We start from the raw sequence: 22970 nt of genomic DNA on the forward strand, positions 1-22970 counted from the left end.
GTATGTGTGTATATGTATGTGTATATATATGTTGATATATGTATATATATGTGGATGTCTATATGTATATATATATATATATATATATGTATATATGTAGATATGTGTATATGTAGATATGTATATAAGTATATATGTTTATGTATATATATGTTTACATAACCTCTTTAACACACTACTTCTCCGCTGCGAAGCGCGGGTATTTTGCTAGTCTTAAATAATTAAGAAATCAAGAAATAGAGACATAGAGATTGAATTAATAGTAGGCAGAAAATGCCTAAAAAATAGTGTTCCACAATCTTTAGCTATAGGGAGAAACAAAAAAATCAAGTTACATAACATTCTTAAAACTGTGTAATCAACCTTAGGGTCACAGAACCTATCCTGGCAACACTGGGAACAACAACCAACTCTGCAAATGATGGCAGTTCATAACATCCTTAGGGACGAAAGCTGGAGTACCCAGAAGAAAACCCACATAGAACATGGAGGGAACATGTAAACACCTCATGGGCAATGACTGGGATTCAAACCTAGGACACTGGATTCATGATACTGCAGCTCTAACCACCATTGTGCCAGTTACTAAATTAGAAAATCAAAATAGGAAGGAAAACTGCTTGTATTTTAGGGACTTATAAGAATGAACAAAAATAAAAGTAGATAAATAGAAACACCATTCTTTCTTCATTTGATTAAACCACAGCAGACATGTATACAAAATCATGTAGAAGATAAGTTGAGCTCATTGGCCTTTTTCCTATTACGCAGTAGTGGAATGAAGGGTACATTTTCCTGGCTGTAGAAAGATACAATTGGATTAATAAAAGGTTTAGTGGTGATGTCCACAAAATTATTTAATAAAAGACATCAAGTGTAAGTAGAATTATGAGATATGATAATTGAAAGGCTTGTGGATAGGAATCTGAAACTCACCACATCAAAATGAGGAAACTAGAGAGCATACAAAAAGTATAAAAATGTGCCAGTGACATAGTGGTCAGTTTTTTGTTGGCATATACTAAGCACTCTTTTCTATGTACTATTTAATGGTTGACTTTCTGATGGTTTCAGTTTTCAGAGCAATGAAATATTTTGTCATGTTCATCAAAAGGGGTATGTTTTCAGTCAATAATACATCCAGATCTTTATAGGGCACAGTCAAAAGCTTTTTCAGCATCCGAGTTAAGACGCAGAGTTGGGGATTTGTGATAATAGAATTAATCAGTAGAGCTCCAAAAGGCTATTCCAGATCAAACAAAAACATTGTGTTCAATTTGTGCAATTTTATAAATTTACTCAAATAAAGCTGACCTCCTAAAGATTTTTTTTGCCACTCCAATCTAAATTTTTTTTTTCTATCACAGACATTAAATTAATAGCAATAAGACCGATCTTTTGGCATGGGAACTTACGTGAACAACTACAACAAACTATATTGTAACTCAGAAACACTGACTTCTATCCACTTTGGAAGGAATTGGCCAGGGGGTTCTCAAAATGTACACTCGACATAGCAGCTGTTAAGGCTTCAACAAGACCATAGATTCATCCCAGGGTACAAACAAAAAAAAGTAGCATCAATAACGGAGTTAATAAATAATGATATAGAAAGTAAAACAACAGCAAAATTTGTATTTTTTCGATAATACACCGGGTTACCACTTAATTAGGTGCACCTATCTAATAGAGTGTTATACCTCTATTGGCCTTCAGGAAAAATGAATTGATTGCGGCTTGAATTCTACAAGATGCTTGGTGCATTTTTCAGGAATACTGTACCATACAAAATTAACTTTATTGCCCAGTTGCTGCAAACTGAGTGGCTACACATAGTTGCAGCATGTAGGCCTTTCCTATGCATTCCAAAGATATTTCATAGAACTGAGATCCAGCAATTGTGCATGTTACTAAAGGAATTAAGTCTTGCTGTCATGTTACCATAACCATGTGGTGATAGTACATGACTTTTGACTTGGTGTGTTTTATAATATTGGAAGCAGTGTTTTTTTGTTGTAAATGAAAACTAAACCAAATATGTCTTTAACAAAAAATAATTCCATTAACTAAAATAAAACTGAAAAAATGTCTGGGAAGTAGAAGTAAATGAAAATGAGAAACTAGTTTTATTAATTTTCAGGTTGTGAGAGTTGCTGGCATATTAGAACCACGTGATTGTAATTTAAGTTTAGAAAAGACCATTGATTTGTATGTGCCCTCACTGTAAACATTGGAGTCTTGTGATCAGCTCACGTATTCTGGGTTTTGCATTGGTCATTTTAAGCTATCAGTAAGAACTGAGAGTGAATACAGAAGTCTCATCATTTGCCAGTGAGCTTTTCTGAGAATTAATTAGGCATAATTAACCATCTTTAACAAATGCCCTGCTAGTAGTCAGCAAATGGCAGCTTTTACCAAACTCATGGAACCTGTTCCTTTGGAGGATTTGTCAAGCTCCAGTGGCCATCCTGGCTTCAAATTTGGTCAGTATTTAAACTGGAAAAAACAGTGCTGTTATTGTTGTATGGCAAAGGAAGTTCAGCAACTGGCATCAATGACCTCTGCATCCAGTTGTTTTAAGCTCATGGCTATGAGTATTTACTTACTACCTCTATTTGCAGAAAAAATGATTTGAAGTTCAATTTTGATGTTTTAAATTCATTATCATTACTACATAGTGATATAGTGGTGCCATTGCAGTGAAACATTAAGCAGACACATATCATGCAATAAAAGCTATCAACCAACCCAATGTTACATTTACACATTAGTGTTTTAATTGGGTTGTTTAGAACTGTTATTTTAGTGTGGGCAAAGTGGTGGTGCACAGATAGTATTCCTGTCACATGCGCCATTAGCTCATGTTTGATTGCTTTCCCTGTCAGGGTCTGTATTGAGTTTGCATGTTCTTGTCATGTGTATGTGAGCTGAGTGTACAAAACTGTAGAAGAGTGCATGTTTTGCAGGTGGATTTTAGAGTTATATCAATAAACACTCTTAATTGCTAAAATGTTTATTCCTTCATGTGTTGTCAATTAACATCCACCCAGTTTTTCCATGTTGTTGTAACAGATATTTAATGTAAATATGATTGTATAAAGGCAAAACAAAAAAAAATGAAAAACTAAATTAAAGCTAAAACAAAAAATGGTGAAAAACTAAATAAAAACTAAAAATATAGTGCAAATATAAATACAAATAAAATAATAAAAAATAAAACAAAAACAAAATCCTTTTAAACTAGAAACCTACTGGCTGCAAGTGCCCATCTTTATGTGGATAAACTTTAGCCAGAAAGGATTAACTTGCTCAGCAACAATGTTCAGATACAGTACGTCTTACCTTTCAAATGTTCTTCTGTGGGTAATGGGGCCCTACCTAATGTGTATGTGCCAAAAAACTGTCACCACTGACTTGCACTTTTGACAACAGAGAGGTTGGCTACATGGACTTGTGTTGCTTGATGTAAAGGGAACCAGAATTTGTCCAACCAAACATCCTTTTTTTTTTTCTTCTCAACGGTTCAATTTTAACACTTCTGTGCCCATTTGAAATATGTTTCCTTATTTTCTGCTGACAACAATGGAACCTGACATGGCTATTGTAATCAAATGACAATGTTCTATACACCAATGTTGAATTCAGATATAATTTACCTGGGTGTGGCCCATCTTTTTGCTTGTATGATTCACAGCATTCTCTTTGACCCCTCTGATCCACAAGCATTTTTGCACCATTGCCGCCAAACCCTTGAAACAGTTGTATTTGAAAGCGCATAACGACTGCTGTTTGGGATATGCTAGCACCAACATGCATAGTGCCAACCATAATGCCAACTAAGCTCGTTTGGTTTGCTCATTCCAGTACACCAACACTAACTGATGCTAGAAACACTTGTGACAGATGTCGAATTAGAAAATATAACTAGATGTTGACAGTTGCATGTTGGCTGATTGTTAGTCTCAGTTAAGTGGAGGAACTTGTTGATGCAAATGGTAGCCTTTAATGCAGAATCTGGGAGCTTTGTATGTGTGGCATTCATTTGCTGGAGAATAATTTCAGATAACGTAGGCAAAAGTGGGCTAGTCTGAAACCCTGACCTTCTGAATGATTGGGGCAAAAGTATTTTAGTCTGAAGATTAAATCATTAATGAACGGTTATGTGTTTACATCTGAACCTTGATCACTTCCTTTAGCACTTGTAGCTTGTTTGTGCAAGGCAATTGGCAGGTACATGATGTGCCATTATTGTAAGCAAAGTTACCCTGCATGAACGTATTGAATTCCTGACTAGTATCACAGAAGATATTCAAATTATGCTCCAACAACATTCTATAGCTATCCCCTTGCCTTTGATTAGTCTTGTAATTTATTTTTGTTGTCACCACACAAACTGTCTTTAAAGTGGACTTTTTTTTTTTACTTCAGTGCTGACAGTATATTTGTTAGGGCAGCATTTTCTGCATTATTGACTGATTGTGTTAATAAATATATATATTTATATTTATCTTTATATATAATATGCTACCATGGCAGTTCATTTGTCCGTGATTTTAAACCTCCTGTAGCTCGCAAACTGTTTGACCTATTGACCTGAAATTTGGTGCACATATACTACATGACATCTACTATCCGCTTACAGGGTGATGATTGTCCTCGAACGTTATTCCTCTTTTTATTTTTATTTAATTTTATTGTATTGTAGAATCAACTCTCGGCAGCAGCAAGCTGGGCGGCTATGTGGTGCATCCGTACAGGCGCCGTTCTCATCCCTACCACCTTTGCCGTCACTTCCCCTACCTCTTCATTTCTTAAGTCTTCAATCTGCCTCAAGAATGATTTAAGTGCCAGCTTAAGTGAAAAATTAAGGAAAACGTACTAAGCAATTGCAACACAAACACTGACTTAATCAGTTTTAATGCGAAAGGATGCCAACAAAAGAAGAGAAGAAGCGGGCTGCTAGGGTGGAAAAAAGAAGAGCTGCTCAGGAAGCAGCAAGCACATCAACTTCTGAGCAAACGAATGCTAAACGTACAGAGAAAGAGTATGAATACTCAAGTCAAGTGTATTCTGCACCGTTACTGGTTTATTTATAATCACTGCAATCTGTTTTCTACATTTTGTTGTTTTAGTTTTATATTGGATGAACTTCTAATAGTCAATTTGCTAATGCTTTCTATGTTTATGTAAAGGCCCCTAAATATGGATCTAGGATAGTGAAGTGAATTAATTTTACCAAATACTATAAAGTAAGACCTTCATAAACATTTGTGTCAAATTGCCCTAGAATGATATGATTACAGTAAAATGAAGTTAAATATGGAGCATATGGTTCTTTAATTCTCTAACTCTATGAAATATTTATTTAGTCTCTTAGGAAACTTGTATAATTTGGTTAATGTATTGATTCTATCCATTACCAAAAATTGTTCATTTAACCAGATTTTTAACCTGTAATATTGTAATTTGATTTGCCTCCATTACTGTAACTCATTTCAAGACTAAATAAGTATATAGCTCTAACCTGGGACAAAAATGTATGTTTTCATTTTATTTAACAATTTTAGTGATGGTAATGGTGGATGTCTCTGACCACTGGACACGGAACCAACTTGCACCAGAAGTGCTGAAATGCCTTGCTCTCCACCCACAAATCCCTGCAATTCTTGTGCTAAATAAGGTAAAAAGCAGAACAATCTAGATAGTTTAGTGTTTTCTTTTATTGCACTGATAAGTTATGATTTTGACTTTGATTTTCTAAAATGCTGTTTGAAAGTTTATATCAAGTTGTGATTAGATTAAAAGTTGGTAAATGCAGACATTTTTCTGTATATCTATTATATCTACTAACAGATGTGCCAAATGGGTATAAACATATGATGTATCCCAAATAGTTTGAAAATGTGATTACTTAGCACTCTGTTTAAGGTCTTGGTCAAGTAAAATAACAGTGTTGGTGTATGGGATACATGTAATATTTTTGATCTGATCATTTTGCAGCTTTCCTGAAGAATAATTGTAAATCCACGGAGCCTGCTTAAAAGTGAATATGCTGTAGATCAGGTTATTCTGTAAACTCCACTTCTTTGATTTTGTAGAGTTAGATTAAGAACCAAATCATTGTAGACATACTTGCCATGCTTGCTTTCATAACCTCTTCTTTCCTTCACGGTTTATCTTAAAAGGCTCAAACAATGGATAGGCTGCAGTGTCACAATTAAGTAATGATGTTAAGGACTTTAGAGATCCCCTGTACAGCTCAATGCTTCTGATCCATATTACTAACCGAGAATGCTAAACCGGATGATGGACGCAGGCACATCCGGCCATGGGCCGTAGCTGCAAAAAGACGTACTGCGCAGGCGCAAAAAGAGTCCGCGAGAGTCGGCTGAGGAGCCGAGAAAGGCGGACAAAAGAGGGCGAGAGAGGCGGATGAGGGGCCGCGAGAGGCGCAGGCGCAAAAAGAGTCCGCGAGAGTCGGAGAAAGGCGGAGAAAAGAGGGCGACAAAGGCGGATGAGGGGCCGCGAGTGGCGGACAAGACCACAGAAAAAAGGAGTGAGCACATACAAAAAGGAGAAATGAGGCGCAAAGTCAAACGCAGGAAAAGCACGAAACACATTGCACACGAAACTAGACCCGAAAAAAAAAAAAAAAAAAAAAAAAAAAAGAGGCTCGCGCACAACAGCAAGGCGCCCCCCCCCTACAGGCACCGGACGGGACACACACCAAGAGGGGGATTCAACAAGCCCATGGAACACAAAAAAAAGAACACAAAACCACCCCACAGACCCTACAAGCGAGGGACGGGACACACACAAAGAGGGGGATTCAACAAGACACAGGAACACAAAAAGAAAGAAGACGCTCGCGCAACAACAATCCTCAACAATCCCCCCCCCCCCCACCCACATCCATAAGAAGTCACACCCAAAGCCACATATTCTAAAGTGAACGTCAGCACCTTCACACTAGACAGCATAGGTGTCAGCATTGGTGGATCTCCTTACAATAAAGCACTATTAACCATTCAACTGCAGAAAAGGAAACATATTAACAGTGACTGCGACCCTCCTTATTACTTATCCATATTTCGGATGCTGAGAAAGAAACAAGTCATGAATACACGGTCACGGGTACAAAACGAAAAGGAAAGGATAACAGGAACAAACACACGAACACGAAAGAAACAACAAAATAGACGGCTATGCAGCATAGGTGGATCTCATTACAATAAGGCACTATTAACCGTTCAACCGCAGAAAAGTCTCCATATTAACAGTGAGTGCAATACTCCTTATTACTTATCCATATTTCTAAAAGAAAAAATGTCTCGACTCCAAAAACGCAAAGCTCAACTAAAGCTTCTAACTAACGATGTACCTAAAATTAAAACTTTATGAACTGCGTTAGATCCTACAATAGTTCATTTGCTTTTAGTAAATATCAGGCCACCAAAAGGCAATGGCCCATACTGCTTTCCCATATGTGCACAAATACTGCATCGCATTGGAACAGTGCACCCTGAAACAAATCAACAACGCAAATATGCACAAATCTACATTCTGGATCCACATGACGCAAACTATCAATCAAAGTGCTGCATCGCAACAGGCACGGATTCAAAACGAAACACCTCCCGTCTCAGACATACGTTAACGGCAAGGAAGGCTACAACGGGCGTCTCACACAGCACAGGCAAATCGATTACAGCTCCAAAACAACACGTCCCAAATACTACATATGCAACAACGCGCCTCTCAAACGGCACAAGCAAAACATACACCGGGAAAATTCATTCGGATTAATGAATGTCATTTGCAATCATTGTCATTCAGTTCACTTCCCTGAAGAAACAACTGGCAATACAAGTAATACATTTAGACGTTGTTGTCAAAAGGGTCAAATTAGACTGCCTTCTTTATATTCATATACTGAATATCTACAGAAGATTCTAACTGACGATGTACCTGAAAGTGAAATCTTTATCAACTGCATTAGATCCTACAAATCGGTATCCAGTATGAACATTAACGGTGGCACTGCACGTGACATCCGTCTTCAAAAAATGTTGTTTATTGATGAATGTACAATGGCATGAAGTCACTTACTCAACACCATTCATAAACTTCTACAAACGTTTATGAATAATAATATTCCATTTGGAGGAAAGGTACTTTTATGAGGAGGAGATTTTAGACAGTGATTAGCTATTCTTCCAGATGCCATGCACTCAGCTATTGTTCAGTGCACCTTAAAATACGCAGACAATTGGCATTGCTTTCAAAAGATACAGTTAGTAAAAAAGTTGCGATGTCCAGAACCAGATCATAACAATTGCTTATTACAACTGAGAGATGGTACACTCACCAATACAGATGGACTTCAGCCACATATTATTACAATTCCTCAAGCCTTAATCTGCGACGACTTAGTTACAGAGACATTTGGAACAGCAATCTCATTAGACCAAATGCCCCTTTTAACACAACGCACTATATTATGTCCAAAAAATATTAATGTGGAAAACATCAATACCCAAGTCATTCCATTACTTCCTGGAGAGACACAACTCTTTCTAAGCTCTGACAAACTTGACTCTGATCACAACAATAACCATCTTAAATGACCTTACAAGTTCTGAGCTGGAATTACCTTTTACACTTAAACGGCGTGTACAAAGAAATTTTCAAATAAACCTTTACACTGTGCCACACACTTTATTGTTTGCTTTCTATTTGCATCATCTACACCTTCACACTATTCTATATCTCATTCATACATCACGCTCTTTGTCATTCCCAACACCAGGGGTTGGCGAGCGAAGCGAGCAGGGGGCGGAGCCCCCTAGTTTATTTAGAAAATGTAATGGTCTGTTTGAGTTTCTGAGATTAGTTTTTTGCATAGTAATAGTTCCCTTGATATATTTTAAGGTATAATTAAAGTTAACACAGAGCAGTGCACCTAGGCTGTCCATTGTTGTTGATCTACAGGACGGACCATTTATTAGATAACAACTTAGAAACCTGGTCCCCATTTGCCCTTAGACAAACCTGAATTTATTGGTTATTGGTTATCAACAAAACAAGGTGTTGAAAGTACAGGCAGGGACTTTGACCGATGTTGGCTGTGACTTGTCTAATTATTGTTTTAGGTAGGAGGGAGGATGTACTGTATGTTTCAAATTGCTTGTTCCATTGCATTCAGTATATTCTCTGAGTCTGAGAAAGACACTGCATTAAGATATCAATGCCACTCTCTTAAAAATATTGCTGGTCTTTTTTTGCCTTTTATAATTGGGCATTATTCCACTAAAACCTCACTTCTATGCAGGATGTTCTTGAATGGTGTCTAACTAGTTACCATTGGGATTAAAAATGTTGCTCACATCTTGGAACCAAGGTGTTTTTCAAAAGCACCCCCCACTATCACTAATAGCCTGCACTAGTCTTTATAATAACCACTTTCGCCACAATATTGTAAGTCAGTTACAGTAGTTTACCAGCTGGCGTTCCACAATTTTGATACGGTATGGCATCTTTTGTATTCTGATATGTGTCTTTTGATGCTACTGTTTTACTCTGCTATTAGCTGACTGGCTGTAGCCTTTCGTTGCACCGATCATGGCAGTTGCCATGATCCCATTCAATCAGCAGTCAATTTTTTAACTACAGGATTAGTAGTTTTTGGATAGAGACCCATTCCTTATTTATTAGAAACACAAGGATTTATCTTGCTGATGCACTCTGGCTAGCATATTTTGTGCCATTTAAATGTTGGTCATTCACCTTCTGGATTCCACACTAAAGAATCTCTGCCTACCAGTTTTAAATAACACCTTCTGCACATATAATACAGTCAACTGACTAAGTAGTGAACAGTGCAGGTAAGGCAGTTATACTTAATAAAATGGACATTCAAACAAATTAATGGAATTGTCTGAGTTTTGAGTGTGTTGTATTTTCTCAGTAATGACTTTTATAATTTGACATATTTAATAGAACCTTGAAACAAAATATGGTAATAATCAGTGAAATAAACATTAAATGTCATATCCATTTTCTACTAGGATATAACCTTCAGTTTTTCATGTTATTGGTGTTGAACCTAATTTTACTTTTTTGAACTGTAGAAAAAAATCTGACTCTGTTAAGGTACTTTATGTCTTAATTCAAAATTCTAAATAATGCATTCTGGAAAGACAAGCCAAATAGACTTTACTTACAGTGCTGATACGTTTTTATGTTATGTACCTTGCCAGTTAGAATCTAAAATTACACATTCATGAATTCCTGTGATCATATTGTTAAAATCAATAAGAAAGGAAAAAAAAAAGGTTGTGTGTATTCTTTGAGAGCTTATATCCTGTACTAGGAATGTTTGCAATTATTGTAAAAGTGTATGAATTGTTGCATGTGTCAGAACAGAGCAGTAAAGTATCATATAAAACATACATATTAGAGGTTTAAAAATAAAGCAGCTTTCTTAACTGATTTCTGTTGTCCATTTTGCAGTCTTACTAGTTGTCCTAAAATGATTATTTGTATTCCCACCAAGAGTATGGCACTTCGTCAAAGATTTAGCTTTCTAAAATGAAAATGTTAAAATGTTTTTATAAAGTATAAACAGCATGCTGATTGAATATTTATACAGTGTGAATAGTGTGGTAATATGTGTCTTTTTCAATAATAGTTGCTCATGGCCTGTTTTTAAGGACAGTCATACATGCTTTTTTGAGTGGAAGTATAATTTATATTTTACAATAAAAAAGAACTTCTGAATAACTAACCCAAAATGAGCATGAGTGTATATGTGAGTATGCCCAGCGATAGACTGGCACCCCTACAAAAGAAGGATCCCACCTTATATCTGATGCAGTATCTTATTTCATGGTAGCCCGTACTTATTACTATTACAACAAAAGCCTGAAAATGTTTTCATTTTTTAATTTATAGGTCGATTTGTTGAAAAACAAAGCCCTGCTACTGGATATTACTACAGAGTTAACTGAGGGAATTGTTAATGGGAAAAAGGTAAAAGTCACACAGATCTTGAAAACTAGTCCTGCTTCTAGGAAAGAAGCACAGAGACTAGGTACAACAAAGGATGTCATAGTCAACTCAGAATGTCTTCAAGAAAACCACTGCAAAGCAAAAACTGCACCATTGACTGAACCCTGTTCAAATAAAACACAGGAGCAAACATGTGATTATCAGGGCCTCAAAAAGGACACTCAATGCAGTTCTATGCTGAGGGGTTTAAAGGAAAAACGTGGTTGGCCACAGTTTCAGGAAGTCTTTATGCTGTCTGCTGTCAGTGGGGAAGAAGCTGATACGCTTAAGGTAAGATTTATTTTAAAAACATTTTCCACTACATCTGTTATTTTATTTTGCAAAAAATGCATGCAGTATATATGAAATTAGTTTGTTTAATCTAAATTGTTAGACATCTATTACATAGGTAGCTGGTGATGTAAGGAATTAAGTAGACTGCTTGTAAAGAAAGTTGACTGGGACATGGTGAAAAATGTAATGGCAATCCGTATAGAATGTTAACTATCACAATATTGCTTACTTGCACCCAATCTTTTAGTCAAGGACATTATGGAAAGACATACTTGAGACTGTGCTACAGTAAAGATTGTGGGATCAGATGAAAGTTCATGAAACTTGGTTTGGTTTCTTGTTTGGGAAAGTTATGACAGATGTGATCAGACACATGTTGGAAAAGCATTAAGTGAAAGGAAGAAAGCTATATTATGCATTTGCAAATCTGGATGAAAGCATTTGACACAGTGAGGTGGACACAGCAAAAGTTAAGTGTGGACGAATTGTTAGTATCTGCAATGATGTCAGTGAATGAGGAAACATAAAGGGTGGTCAGAAGAGATATGGGGATAGTGAAGGTGGGGCCGCACCAGGGATTCATTCAGAGTCTGTTAAGTTCATGTGAAAGAAGTGAACCAGATAAGTGTGTGAAGGGTTTCTGTGGAAGCTCTTACTTACCACCAATCTCATTTTGATGACAAAAAGTGAATTGGAATTGAAGAAGAAAATTCCGAAATGGAAACCAAGTTTAGATGAAAAAAAGGCCTCAGGGTGGCATGTGTGTTAAAAATGTCATGCCAGTGCACAGTTCATTAGAAGTGGGTGCATCAAAGATGCAGTGGTATGAAGGGCAGACTTCAAGTCATAAATATGAATGCAGTAAATAAAAATTTAGAAATCTGTAGTGGAGTTGTTTTGGACAAAGTAGGACCATTCTGCTGCTTAAGTGACATGTTGCACACAGAGAACTGTGGTGGTAGTAGCCAGAGTAAGAATTCCAGGAGCTGTCTCCTTCTGACTTCTAAAGGAGCCTTTCTTAAAAGGAAAACACTTTTGAAAGCTGAGTGAGGAGTAGTATGCTGTATGGGAGTGAGAAATGATTGATGAAATGTAAGGTAAAGCTGAAAAGAGTAGATGAGGATTATCAGATAGATGTGTTAGAGAAAGATGAGGAGGTAAGAGATATACTGTGGATATGCTAGATGTGCTGAGTAGAAACAGGCTCAGGAGGATTGGGCATGCAAATGTAAAAGGCAGAAGAGGATTGAGTGGAAATAAGCACTGAGATACAGGTAGAGGGCAGATAGATTAGAGACAGGCAAAAGTTAGAAATGTTTGTAGGTGGTTTGAGATTATATGACAATGGACAACCAGCTAACCTGTGTCAACCTTTAAAATTGTGATTAAACTGATAATAATGGTGATGCCACCATTCCCCAATTAAATAGGACATTATTTTTATATAGGGTGTAGTATGCAGTTGCTTAATGGGTTTAGTTTTTCTGCTCTCTTTCCATTCTTGCATCTGTTTAAACTACTGTCACAGTAAGTCCACATTTAAATAATTCTTTTAACAGGAATGCCTACAAATCTTATGAACTTAGTGCAGTCATTTCATTTCAGAAGCTGTAGGCAAGAGTTATATCATTTCAAAAAGAACTTTCAACATGCATTTTCTTGTGTTTCTGTTAAAGAGTTACCTGATCAGTCACGCTAAGCCCGGGCCCTGGCAGTTTCACAGTGAAGTGCTCACCGATCAGTCTCCACTTGAAATTTGTCAAAATATAATTAGAGAAAAGCTTCTGGAGTATCTCCCACAGGAAGTGCCATATAATGTAATACAGGTAAAAATGCTAATGTCTGTTTGCAAAGGATTTATGTACTCAAGTTGTCTAAATGGAAAGGCATTGCTGATCATTCAGCTTGACTGTTATTATCAATGTGAGTCAGTCATTTTACATAAATATTCCACATGCAGTATGAAAGGATGACACTTTTGCTGAGTTTATGGAACTGTACAACCTCAGCACACTCATGTGACGATGCAGGTTCTACTCCATGCTCTTCGGTCCCCACTGCCAGCTCATCCCACCGCTGCCACCAAATGTGACGATGTGGGTTCGCTCCATGCTCCCATCTTCCTTCTGGGAGCTCTTGAACCCTACACCGTCGGTAATGTCACCAATGAGCTAGCAGTGAGGACTGAAGAACAGGAAACCGAGCAGCAAGCGGGATTGGTGTCCAGACTTTTTAAAAGAACCCATGGACCCAAGCCGGAAGAGGACATTTTAAAGGACGGAGCTTTTTAATTGACATTTATTTGATTGCTTTTATTGTCATTTTAAAGTTCTTATTCTTTTAATGTCCTCTTTTTATAAAGGGGGCTTAGGTTGGTTTTAGTGTGGGATTTGTTTTAGTGCTTTTATTATTTATTGTTTTAGTGCAGTGGTAGTGTGGCCGAGCTGTGGACCTGGGCTGCCAGTTGCACAGGGTTGGCAGTGGCATGGAGCCTTCCCGTGCAACTGGGGCTTATGGGGGGGTGGAATGTGGTGTAGTGGGTTCACAGCTCACGTCAAAAAGGCCACTTTTTAAATAAATAATCGCTGTACTCGCGGCTTAGCGAGGGGGTGTCATATGCATGGCAGGAGCAGTTCCCGGGTAATGCGTGATGCGGATGGTTCTCACTTAAGTGCACAGGTGAGGAGTCGTCCGCATCCATAATTGGCGTTGGGAGCTGCTGATTGGCACATCTGATCCACGTCTCCGTAATAAATAGAAGCGCGAGGCGTCTAGGAGGGAAAAAGAAAGAAACTGAGGTTAAGAAAGAAGGCAGGAAGCAGCGAGGAGAAAGCCGCTGTGTGAGAGAGAGAAGGAGAGTGAGCAAGCAGACTTGCAGATGTATGCAGGCAGCTGGGAGAGGTGAGCCCGAGTGGGGTGTTTGACTGGCACCTGAGGGCTGACGATAGTGGTTGCTCCTGCTGAGAGCTTGTTGGGAGCAGAAGTGATCGGAAGAAGGTTGGCTTGCCACAGTGGGAGTCGGAGATTTGGAGTAGAATCCCCAGCATGAGTGTCCTGGCCATTGGGGAAAGCCAAGTCTCGGTCTGGCAGGGACTGAACAAAGCCAGGGATCGGGAGGCCACCAGATCAGTCGAGTGAAGAAGGTCAGCTGCATGTAGGGTGCATAGCCTGGATGGAAGAAGCAGGGGAGTCGCCAGTAAAAGAAGGAACCATGCTTTATGTTTTTAAAGAGACTGCTTCTAGCCATTGTTTTAACCTCGTTGTTTTTAATAGATTTTTTTTCTAACGGATTTTAACCTCCACTAATTCACTGATTTTAATGGATTATTTATTTAATGACATATTTTTGAGGCACTGCACTATTTATTTGAACAATGTTTTGTTGGTTTTAAATAAAAGCACTGGAGCAAACCCGCATCGTGACAACTCGAAGCTCCATTTTTGACTTCAGTCTTTGCATATCTCCATGGTTCTGTGTTCTAGTCTATAAGCTTTTAGACTAATTATTAATGGACACAGTTTTCATACCAAATCTGTAGATGCAAGTCCGGAGAGGGAAAACAAGAACAAAAAGAAAATGATTTATAATACACAACTGTTCTCTTTTCATTTGTTTTTAAGACTCCCAAGCTGTTGTATTTTATTGACATAAATATAACATACTCAAGAGTAAAAAAGAGCAAAGCAAAAAAATCTCAAACTTCTATACTGAGGTGCATGTTATATTTAATATTCCTTTAGCTAAATTATCCCCATTATACTGTATTGTGAAAAACTAACTATATTGTTTTGTAGTTACCTTCAATTTTATAAACCATTTTCTTTTGCTTGATAGTCAAATTGCTCAGGTTACAGTTGCACTTAATACTTGCCGCTGTTTGCAATAAACAAATCAAACAAGAACAATTTAAATACTTAAACGCACCTAATATTACAAGTGGTTTCTCCACATTCTACACAAAGTACCACTTTTAATGACTACTGCGTCTCAAAATTATTCAACCCATTGAATAGAATCTCCATAAGAGGAAACATTTATAAATCAGATGCTGTCTCAAGCACACGTGATGCAACTGATCAAGGGCCTCATTAGTTGCATCACGTGTGCTTGAGATAGCATACATCAAATACCTGGACCGGCTAGGGGTGTGTTCACAGTGACATTTGATTGCATTTTAGAAATGTGGGTAAGTCAAGAGAATTGTCCAAAGAGTTAAGAGATCATCATCCTTACAGGTGGCACAGTGGTAGTGCTGCTGCTTTGCAGTTAAGGACATTGTGGGTTCGCTTCCCGGGTCCTCCCTGTGTGGAGAGCGCTTTGAGTAGTGAGAAAAGTGCTATATAAATGTAAATAATTATTATTATTATTATTTTTATTTAATAATTATTTATTTACTTGGATGTGGCAGAAAGAGGAAGCTATCAAAAGCAGCCACCAGATTTTTGAGGTGGCAGGTGGCCAAAAACTTTTGAGTGACTGCAAAAGACCTGCTGCAAGACTTGGTGGCAGCAGGCACTGAGGTTTCAGTTTCCACAGTAAGGTGCATACTAAACACTGAAGGTCTCCATGCATGAAGTCTAAGACATACACCACTACTGACCCAAAAGCACAAGAAAGGTCAGCTCCAGTATACTCCAAACCATATAAATAAGCCACAGACGTTTTGGGATTCTATTATGTGGAGAGAGGAAATAAGACTCAAACTTTTTGGGCCTGTGGATCAGCAGTATGTCTAATGAATGATGCATATGCTGAAAAGAACGCCCTGACTGCTGTGAAGCATGACTGTAGCTCAGTAATGCTCTGGAGCTGCTTTGGTTCTTCTGGCACTGGAAACCTGCAACATGTGGAGGGTAAGATGAATTAAATCAAGTATCAAGAAATCCTAGGAGAAAACCTCATGCTGTCTGTGAGGAAGCTGAAGAGTGGCCATTATGGTCACCTGACTTGAATCCCTTAGAAAATCTCTAGTGGGATTTGAAGAAGAAGGTTACAGCACACAAGCCCAAGAATATTAGTGAGCTTGAGACCATTGTGTATAAGGAATGGGGATAAAATTCCTCAGGAACGCTGCCAGAAGCTGGAGTCTGACTATGCATCATGTTTACAGGTCACAATAGCAAAAGGGTGCTCTAATAAGTACTAAAGATGGCCTGTCATGAAGGGGTTGAATAAATTTGAAATTGCAGTAGTCATTAAAAGTGGCATTTTGTGTTGAATATGGAGAAACTACTTGTAATGCCAGTTGTATTAAGCTATTTAAGTTGTTGATTGATTTTGTTTATTGCAAACAGTTGAAAGTTTGTAAACTTTGCCGATAAATGTAATTTGCAATGGGGGTTGAATAGTTTTGACTGGAACTGTATGTTATATGGTAGAGTACATTATTATTAAGTGCAACAGAGTGCATTTCTGTCAAGTATAAAAATTTGTTTTCTGTCATATAATTATAAACCACTTTACCCTTGCAGACTACAGAGATGTGGGATATTGGAGAAAATGGAGAACTAATAATTCTTCAGTTACTGTTTGTAAAAAAGGGCAGTCATGCAGTGAGTACCTGACATTTCTTGTTTAAACCTTAAGAAAAACTTTATTCATTATACAGTACTTAAAGCGTAAATGGCTGCAAAAAATCCTCAAACACACCAAAAAACATACATTTGCATATAATTAGCTATTATTTTTGTTTCCCTTATGCTTGGTTGATCTCCATATAAAAACAATGAAAAATTATATATGGCTAATAACTAATCCTGGAAATAGGGTGTTTCAAGTATCATCTTTGTTTGGGTTGTTCCAGTGGTCAAGAAAGGATAAACAAAATTGTAAAAGTAACAAAAGAAACAGAATTGTGAGATAGAGTAGCTACTCATCTACTCTTGATTTGTATATCAGTCTTTGGGAAATTTATATTGTTTAATGTATATAGTTGGATACACTTTAAAATAATCATCATGTGGCCATATAACTGCACAGAGGCCCTTGTATTTATGTTACATTTGGCACTGCTGTGTTATTTGAATCCTCAAGGGGAACTAAAGAATCATAAGTTAAATATCTACGTGGAAAAACACTATTACAAACTGAAGCAACAGGCTTAAAGATTTGATTTAGTGAATGGAACTGATTTTTAGAAAGGTGAAATTACTTTCCTTTTAAAATATAACATCTCTGTCTATACAGTCACATTCTGCTAATGCAGAAGATAGAGGATTTGTAACAGTATAGTTTTTAATGTTATATAAAAACATGTAGTGCTTTTGATGATTAGACAAACATCGTAGTATTTAATCCAAAAGCCACTTATACTTTATTTACTGGAGAAGGCTTCTAGTTTGCTTGCTATGTAAATCTGAGAACTTATGTTGCTTTGTGTCTGCTTTTTTTTTTTTGTAGAAAATGCTGATTGGTCAAGGAGGGCAGATGATAAACAGGATTGCTCGTGAAGCAGGAGAAGACTTGATGAATGTCTTCCTGTGTGATGTTAAGCTGAAGTTGTCAGTCAAAGTCAAATAGCAAGAAGCATGATGAAGAAAAAATTTTATCTACTGAGACATTTTCGCAAGAACACATAGCCTTTGATTGCCACATTAAAGGCAATATAATTTGTATGTATGTGTATTATCTGTTTTATACTAGTCCAAAATCTTTAATTAATGCAAGCAGACAAAATGATGTACACTTGACTTTCAGAAATGGTTTTGTTTTGTGTTTTTGAAATCCTGTCTGGTGCTTAGTTTTCTTTTTTTTTTTTTTTCTTCTCCTTTCTTATTTTCCTCCTTTGAGATGGAGAGTCAGGGTAGACCACTCCTGTACCAACAGTTAAAATGCCATTTGTCTGTCTGGATAGTGAGAAACAGATGCTGACATGAAAAAGATGAAGTAAAGCACTTTTCATTTCACTGTCCCACAAAGCAGACTATTTGTAAAACTTTCCTATTTTCTTTAATTTAAAACAAGGAATGGATGAAGCGTTTTTTTTTAATCTATTACACATGAGACCTTGAGTTTAGTGTACCTGTGGTCTATTTCTCTCACACATCTACCCCTGCCCCTTTTTTCCTATTGTTTGATAATTCCTGAAACACCAAGCCACTCTGAGGTAAAAGCTTTTTCATAATCAGAAAGTCTGTAAACCAACCCTCATTTATAGAAACCTTTAAGTACAGGTGGCAACAAAACAGTTAAATCATTGAGATTTTAAAAAATAAATCAGACATTCTAGTTGCCATTCTGCACCATACTATATTATGAGTAGCCTTGTTATGTGTACTTAGTTATCTTGCAGCTGCTCCATTTAATACAAAAAACTGCATAATTTAAAAAACATTTGACATCCTATTTAAACACATTCCAAAAAGGTTAAGGAGCAGGTTAAATACAAAAAAGTATAAATTAAAGCAAAGGTTTTCTATTTATGTAGAAAAAAATGACAAATAAATGATCACCACAATTGTATGCACTGGGAGGAATACATTTAATACTGATGAACATAATAGACTCGCCAGGCTAAAAAAGCCAGCATGAAATGGAGACGGTGTTTTCAAACTCTGTATGGAACTTGGACTTTGGTTGGGAAGAAATGAGGATTCCCAAAACGTGTCAGCCTTTTCAAGTTGGTCACTGAACTTGGAGTACATGAGTGCTCCAGGTAACTGAAAACATGGACTTCACTTTACATTGACTTTTTTAGCCTGAAGAGACTATTGTGTTCATTAGGATTGAATTAATTCGTCCCAGTGTATATAATTGTGGTGACCTTTTATTTTTTTGAGATGAATAGGAAACAGTTTCTTTAATGTACATTATTTGTGTTTATTAATAGTCTGCTCCTTACCTTGTCTTGTAATTTTATTTTGGCAAGTTATTGTTTATTTAAATGGATGGTTGTTATTTGATTATTTAAAAACATAACTGACATTACAGGAGCCTCTCTAGATACAGTACCAAAACATGGAAGTTTTTTATTTAAGAAGTTATTTTGCTGCGAGGTGTTAAAAAGACATAAGGTTAAAAAAAAAATCATAAAATTAACAGATTGGTCCAAAACCACAACACACAATAACCAGTCCCATTAAGGTATAGGTGTATGATGTAACTCTTTCAAGCATACATATTTTTTTTTGGTTTGAAATAAGGATTTTCACCATTACTTAAAAATATATAAAAGTAAAGCAGTTCTTGAAATGAGACCAGTAAAGTGTTTTTTCCAGTTTTCTTTTTTGTATATAATGCAGAATGAGTAACCATAACATTTTGGCCATTATGTGTTTAAATTTAATTTATTAAAACCTCACCACACACAATCAAACTGGTCAAAACAACTTGTGAGGGACTTGCTTGTGGCATGTCAAATGTTTTAATGGTGTCCTAGTGTAATAAGACTGCTTTGATTTTCTTAATTTTCCACCTTTTAGTACATTTGAGAATCTCTGCCTTCTTTAAACAGAAGAGTATTTATGTGGACATTTATATCAGGTCCCTATTCAAAAGTTATCTCTTACAAGAAAAGGAGTAAGAAAATAAATGGATACATAATCTTTTCAGTATCTTTTAATCCAAGTCAGAGGTGTGTGACATGGGGCAGCACTGGGTGCAAAACAGGAATTGCGCCTGGAGGGGATGCCAGTCCTTCATAGGACACAGACTTGCTCACAGCCACATTTGAATTCAGAAGGTGATTACAAGCTGACTTAACCTGCTGCTGTTTGGGGATGTGGGAGGAAGAAACCCATACAGACATGAGGAGAACATGGAAATTTCACACAGCACGTGACAAGGTGTGGGAATTTAATTAAGCATGTTGGGTTTGTAAATCAGCAACACCAAACACAGTGCTGTATAATTTTATATAGAAAGGCAACAGAAGATGTGCAGAAGATATTTCTATTTTTTTAATCACTCAATACAGAGTACAGGTTGTTTGATTTGTAAACCTTTGGCATTTTTCAGTGTTGATTTCCATACAATGGTTGGATAAGTTGGAAATAATATTTATATTTCTTTGTAACCCATGAAAGCTTGCTTTGTTACCACGCATGCATAAATAACTGTGCCCTTTAATTTTAAACACGTTGTACTGCAGGTGATTCAACAGAAGGTACAAGAAAATTAACTACAAGCTTTGCTGTTATTTATTGTTGATACTTTTTATATTTTTCTCCCTGCTGATTCAGGACTGGTGTTTACAAATGTGTAATACATTTACAAAGATCAACTGAAGAAATATGGCAAATATACATACAGCATGTTCAGTTTAAGTGCAGAAAACTTACCTAAATAAAAAATACAGTAAGTCAGATAGTAAAAACGAGGTTTTGACTTAATAGCCCATTTTGCAGTCTTATGCTGGTTCTCTTTTATCTTGTGGTAATTCCTTTGTACTTATACAACATTTTTACTTTATAAGTAAAGTTCCACTGAAAGGTAAGTAGGTATCCATGTTATGTTTTGTAAACAGCCTATCTTTAAACTAATTAAATGGCCACATATTTCCAACATTTAAAGGCCTTTCCTTTATTGTTATGTCATATTAGCATCAAAGCAACCATAAATAGGTATCTCTTTAAGAGCTCAAGAGGCACAACTTGTACAGTAATTGCTAGTTTTATTCCTAGCCACTGATAAATGTTACAAAAATAATTACAGAGTTAAATAAAGCTGTCCGAAGGTGCGCTGTTTACTGGAGGAAGCAAAGTAACCCTTACCATTACTAAAGCTCAGTAATGGTAACGGTTTCCCTGCTGCCCCCTGGAGTTTGCATGATGTTCCTTTGCATTTATGATCTTCTTTCCTCTGTCTTGTGTGCAACCCTGGATAGTACATCATCTATACTGTAGTGTCTATGTAGCGAACTTACAGTATATGATGATATCCTGTCCAGAATTGCAGAAGTATTTACAGAAGTCCACAGCAGTCCACGTGTCCTGCAAAGAAAAGAAGGAAAAGTGAAACTGTGCCACTGAATTCAGGCATTGAAGATTATAGTGGACTGAGGCTTAGGTGAGCAGACATCCTGGCTTTTGATCTTAAGCACTCTCAAACCAGCCTATGATTCGGTGCTATATATGAATGATATGAACATAACTGAATTTTTAAAATTCTTTCATAGATTAGACAAAATCTTGAAGCATGCTGGGACTGTGAAAACAAAACAAAAGTCAACATAGAAACCTGAGGTCCAACCAACTTCTCTTGTGCCCATCATGCAGACACAAGGAGCAGTGAATTGGAGTGAACAGGTTTGAGACTGTTGAAGTGATTTGGTTGAAGAAATTGTCAATCAACAGTACCTCTTTATTTTATTTAGCTGCTTTCATATTGAGCAAAAAGCATATGTTTAACCTTTAAGAATATTGTCCAATGGGTTAGTTTTCTGCTCATTTCTCAGCAAATTTTTTAACAGACTTAACTGCATTGGAAAGAAAGTTCTGAGCTTACCAAACACCCATCTATCTATACAATTTTTAGACTTATGTCTTAATCATCTTGTGGCAGATTTGTTCTTTTTGGTTTTACATTATTAGTAATACTTATTCTGCAAGTTACATAAGTATAAGTGAAACTGTGCTCTTTGACATTTTGAAAGTTCTCTATAGACCCCTCAACGTGCCCAGCCTTCTACAATACAGAATTCCCTAAACCCTAACCCCCCAAAATACACTCTAAGCTGACACTACATGTTGGCCAAAGGAACTAGCTAAGGTTCAGTTTGTCAAACCAGAAGAAACCTTGTAGAGTATAGGAGAAAATTAAGTGCCTTATGCAATACAAAGCAAATCAGTATTTATTGTTAAGTAATTTGAGGTGAATTTTACTAATGTAAATAAATGTTTTGAAATGATTGAGTAATGTCTTTATACATAAAAGTAGTAAGGCTTTTCTGAGAAATGAGAAGTGAAACTGCTTTAAATCTGCCAAGGCCTCTCAGATTAGAGTCCAACTCCGACCTGCCTTGCTAAAAAAGACATTCCTACTAGCATTATCCTTCACGTACAGATTTGTTTAAAACAAATTGCAGCTAGTGCTCTGAAATCTCGGAGGTGGCAGACGAATGCACCCATAATGCACAACAAAGGTGCACTGGCTGAAATGGGGCCAAAAAGTTAGACTGCCTGTCGCCCCTGCCCTAAAGCAGATTCTCTTGCCCTCAGGTGACGCGGTGCTGCTTACCTTTGCTTGCGCTTCTGCCTGCTGGTGGTGGACCTGTGACCCTCTGCCCCAGGACGCTATGCACTCCTTTGCTTGCAGGTTTCTTGGTCTTTTTTGCAGCTGCCTTAAATGACGGCTTCACTTATAGAGCTGGTAGCTCATTTGCATATTGCTGTTTTACCACAAGCCTCTGCCTTTAGCCAATCAAATGGCTAGGTTATTATCAGCTTTGGCCACATGGCCATTCCCTCCACCCCCTCCACGTTTCTTAGACACCTCTGTGCTTAGGGTGAGAGGAGAGCCTGAATGACCATGGGTTTGTTTTCAGGCTCTTCCTAACAGAATGCTGCTCTGGGATGTGAAACAGAATGGCTTTCTGTATTTGTTTGTTTCTAAGAGCTGCACGCTTTGGTTTATATAGTACCTTTTCACAGAAGTCACCATCACAATAGCCCATCACCTCTAGCAATGA

At 37.1% G+C, this 22970-nt stretch overlaps 1 protein-coding gene and 1 long non-coding RNA gene across 2 annotated transcripts in view; one reads left to right on the forward strand and one right to left on the reverse strand.

Annotated features, from left to right (window-relative positions):
- The window catches only part of eral1 (Era-like 12S mitochondrial rRNA chaperone 1), a 40759-nt gene extending 21197 nt beyond the window's left edge, over positions 1 to 19562 (forward strand). Inside the window, exons 7-11 of the mRNA XM_028806968.2 lie at positions 5568 to 5680; positions 10954 to 11340; positions 13020 to 13169; positions 16816 to 16896; positions 17744 to 19562. Of these exons, the coding sequence (XP_028662801.2) occupies positions 5568 to 5680; positions 10954 to 11340; positions 13020 to 13169; positions 16816 to 16896; positions 17744 to 17863 (851 nt within the window). The 3' untranslated portion in view covers positions 17864 to 19562. The remainder of the gene's footprint in view (positions 1 to 5567; positions 5681 to 10953; positions 11341 to 13019; positions 13170 to 16815; positions 16897 to 17743) is intronic.
- A 962-nt stretch (positions 19563 to 20524) lies between these two features.
- Positions 20525 to 22747, reverse strand: LOC127528954 (uncharacterized). The gene is made up of 2 exons (XR_007935636.1): positions 22520 to 22747; positions 20525 to 21273 (listed from the first exon to the last, which is right to left on the reverse strand). It is a non-coding gene; the product is annotated as an uncharacterized LOC127528954 (long non-coding RNA).
- Between the last annotated feature and the right edge of the window lie 223 nt (positions 22748 to 22970).

Source organism: Erpetoichthys calabaricus, chromosome 8, assembly GCF_900747795.2.
Source record: "Erpetoichthys calabaricus chromosome 8, fErpCal1.3, whole genome shotgun sequence".
Taxonomy (NCBI): Eukaryota; Metazoa; Chordata; class Cladistia; order Polypteriformes; family Polypteridae; genus Erpetoichthys; species Erpetoichthys calabaricus.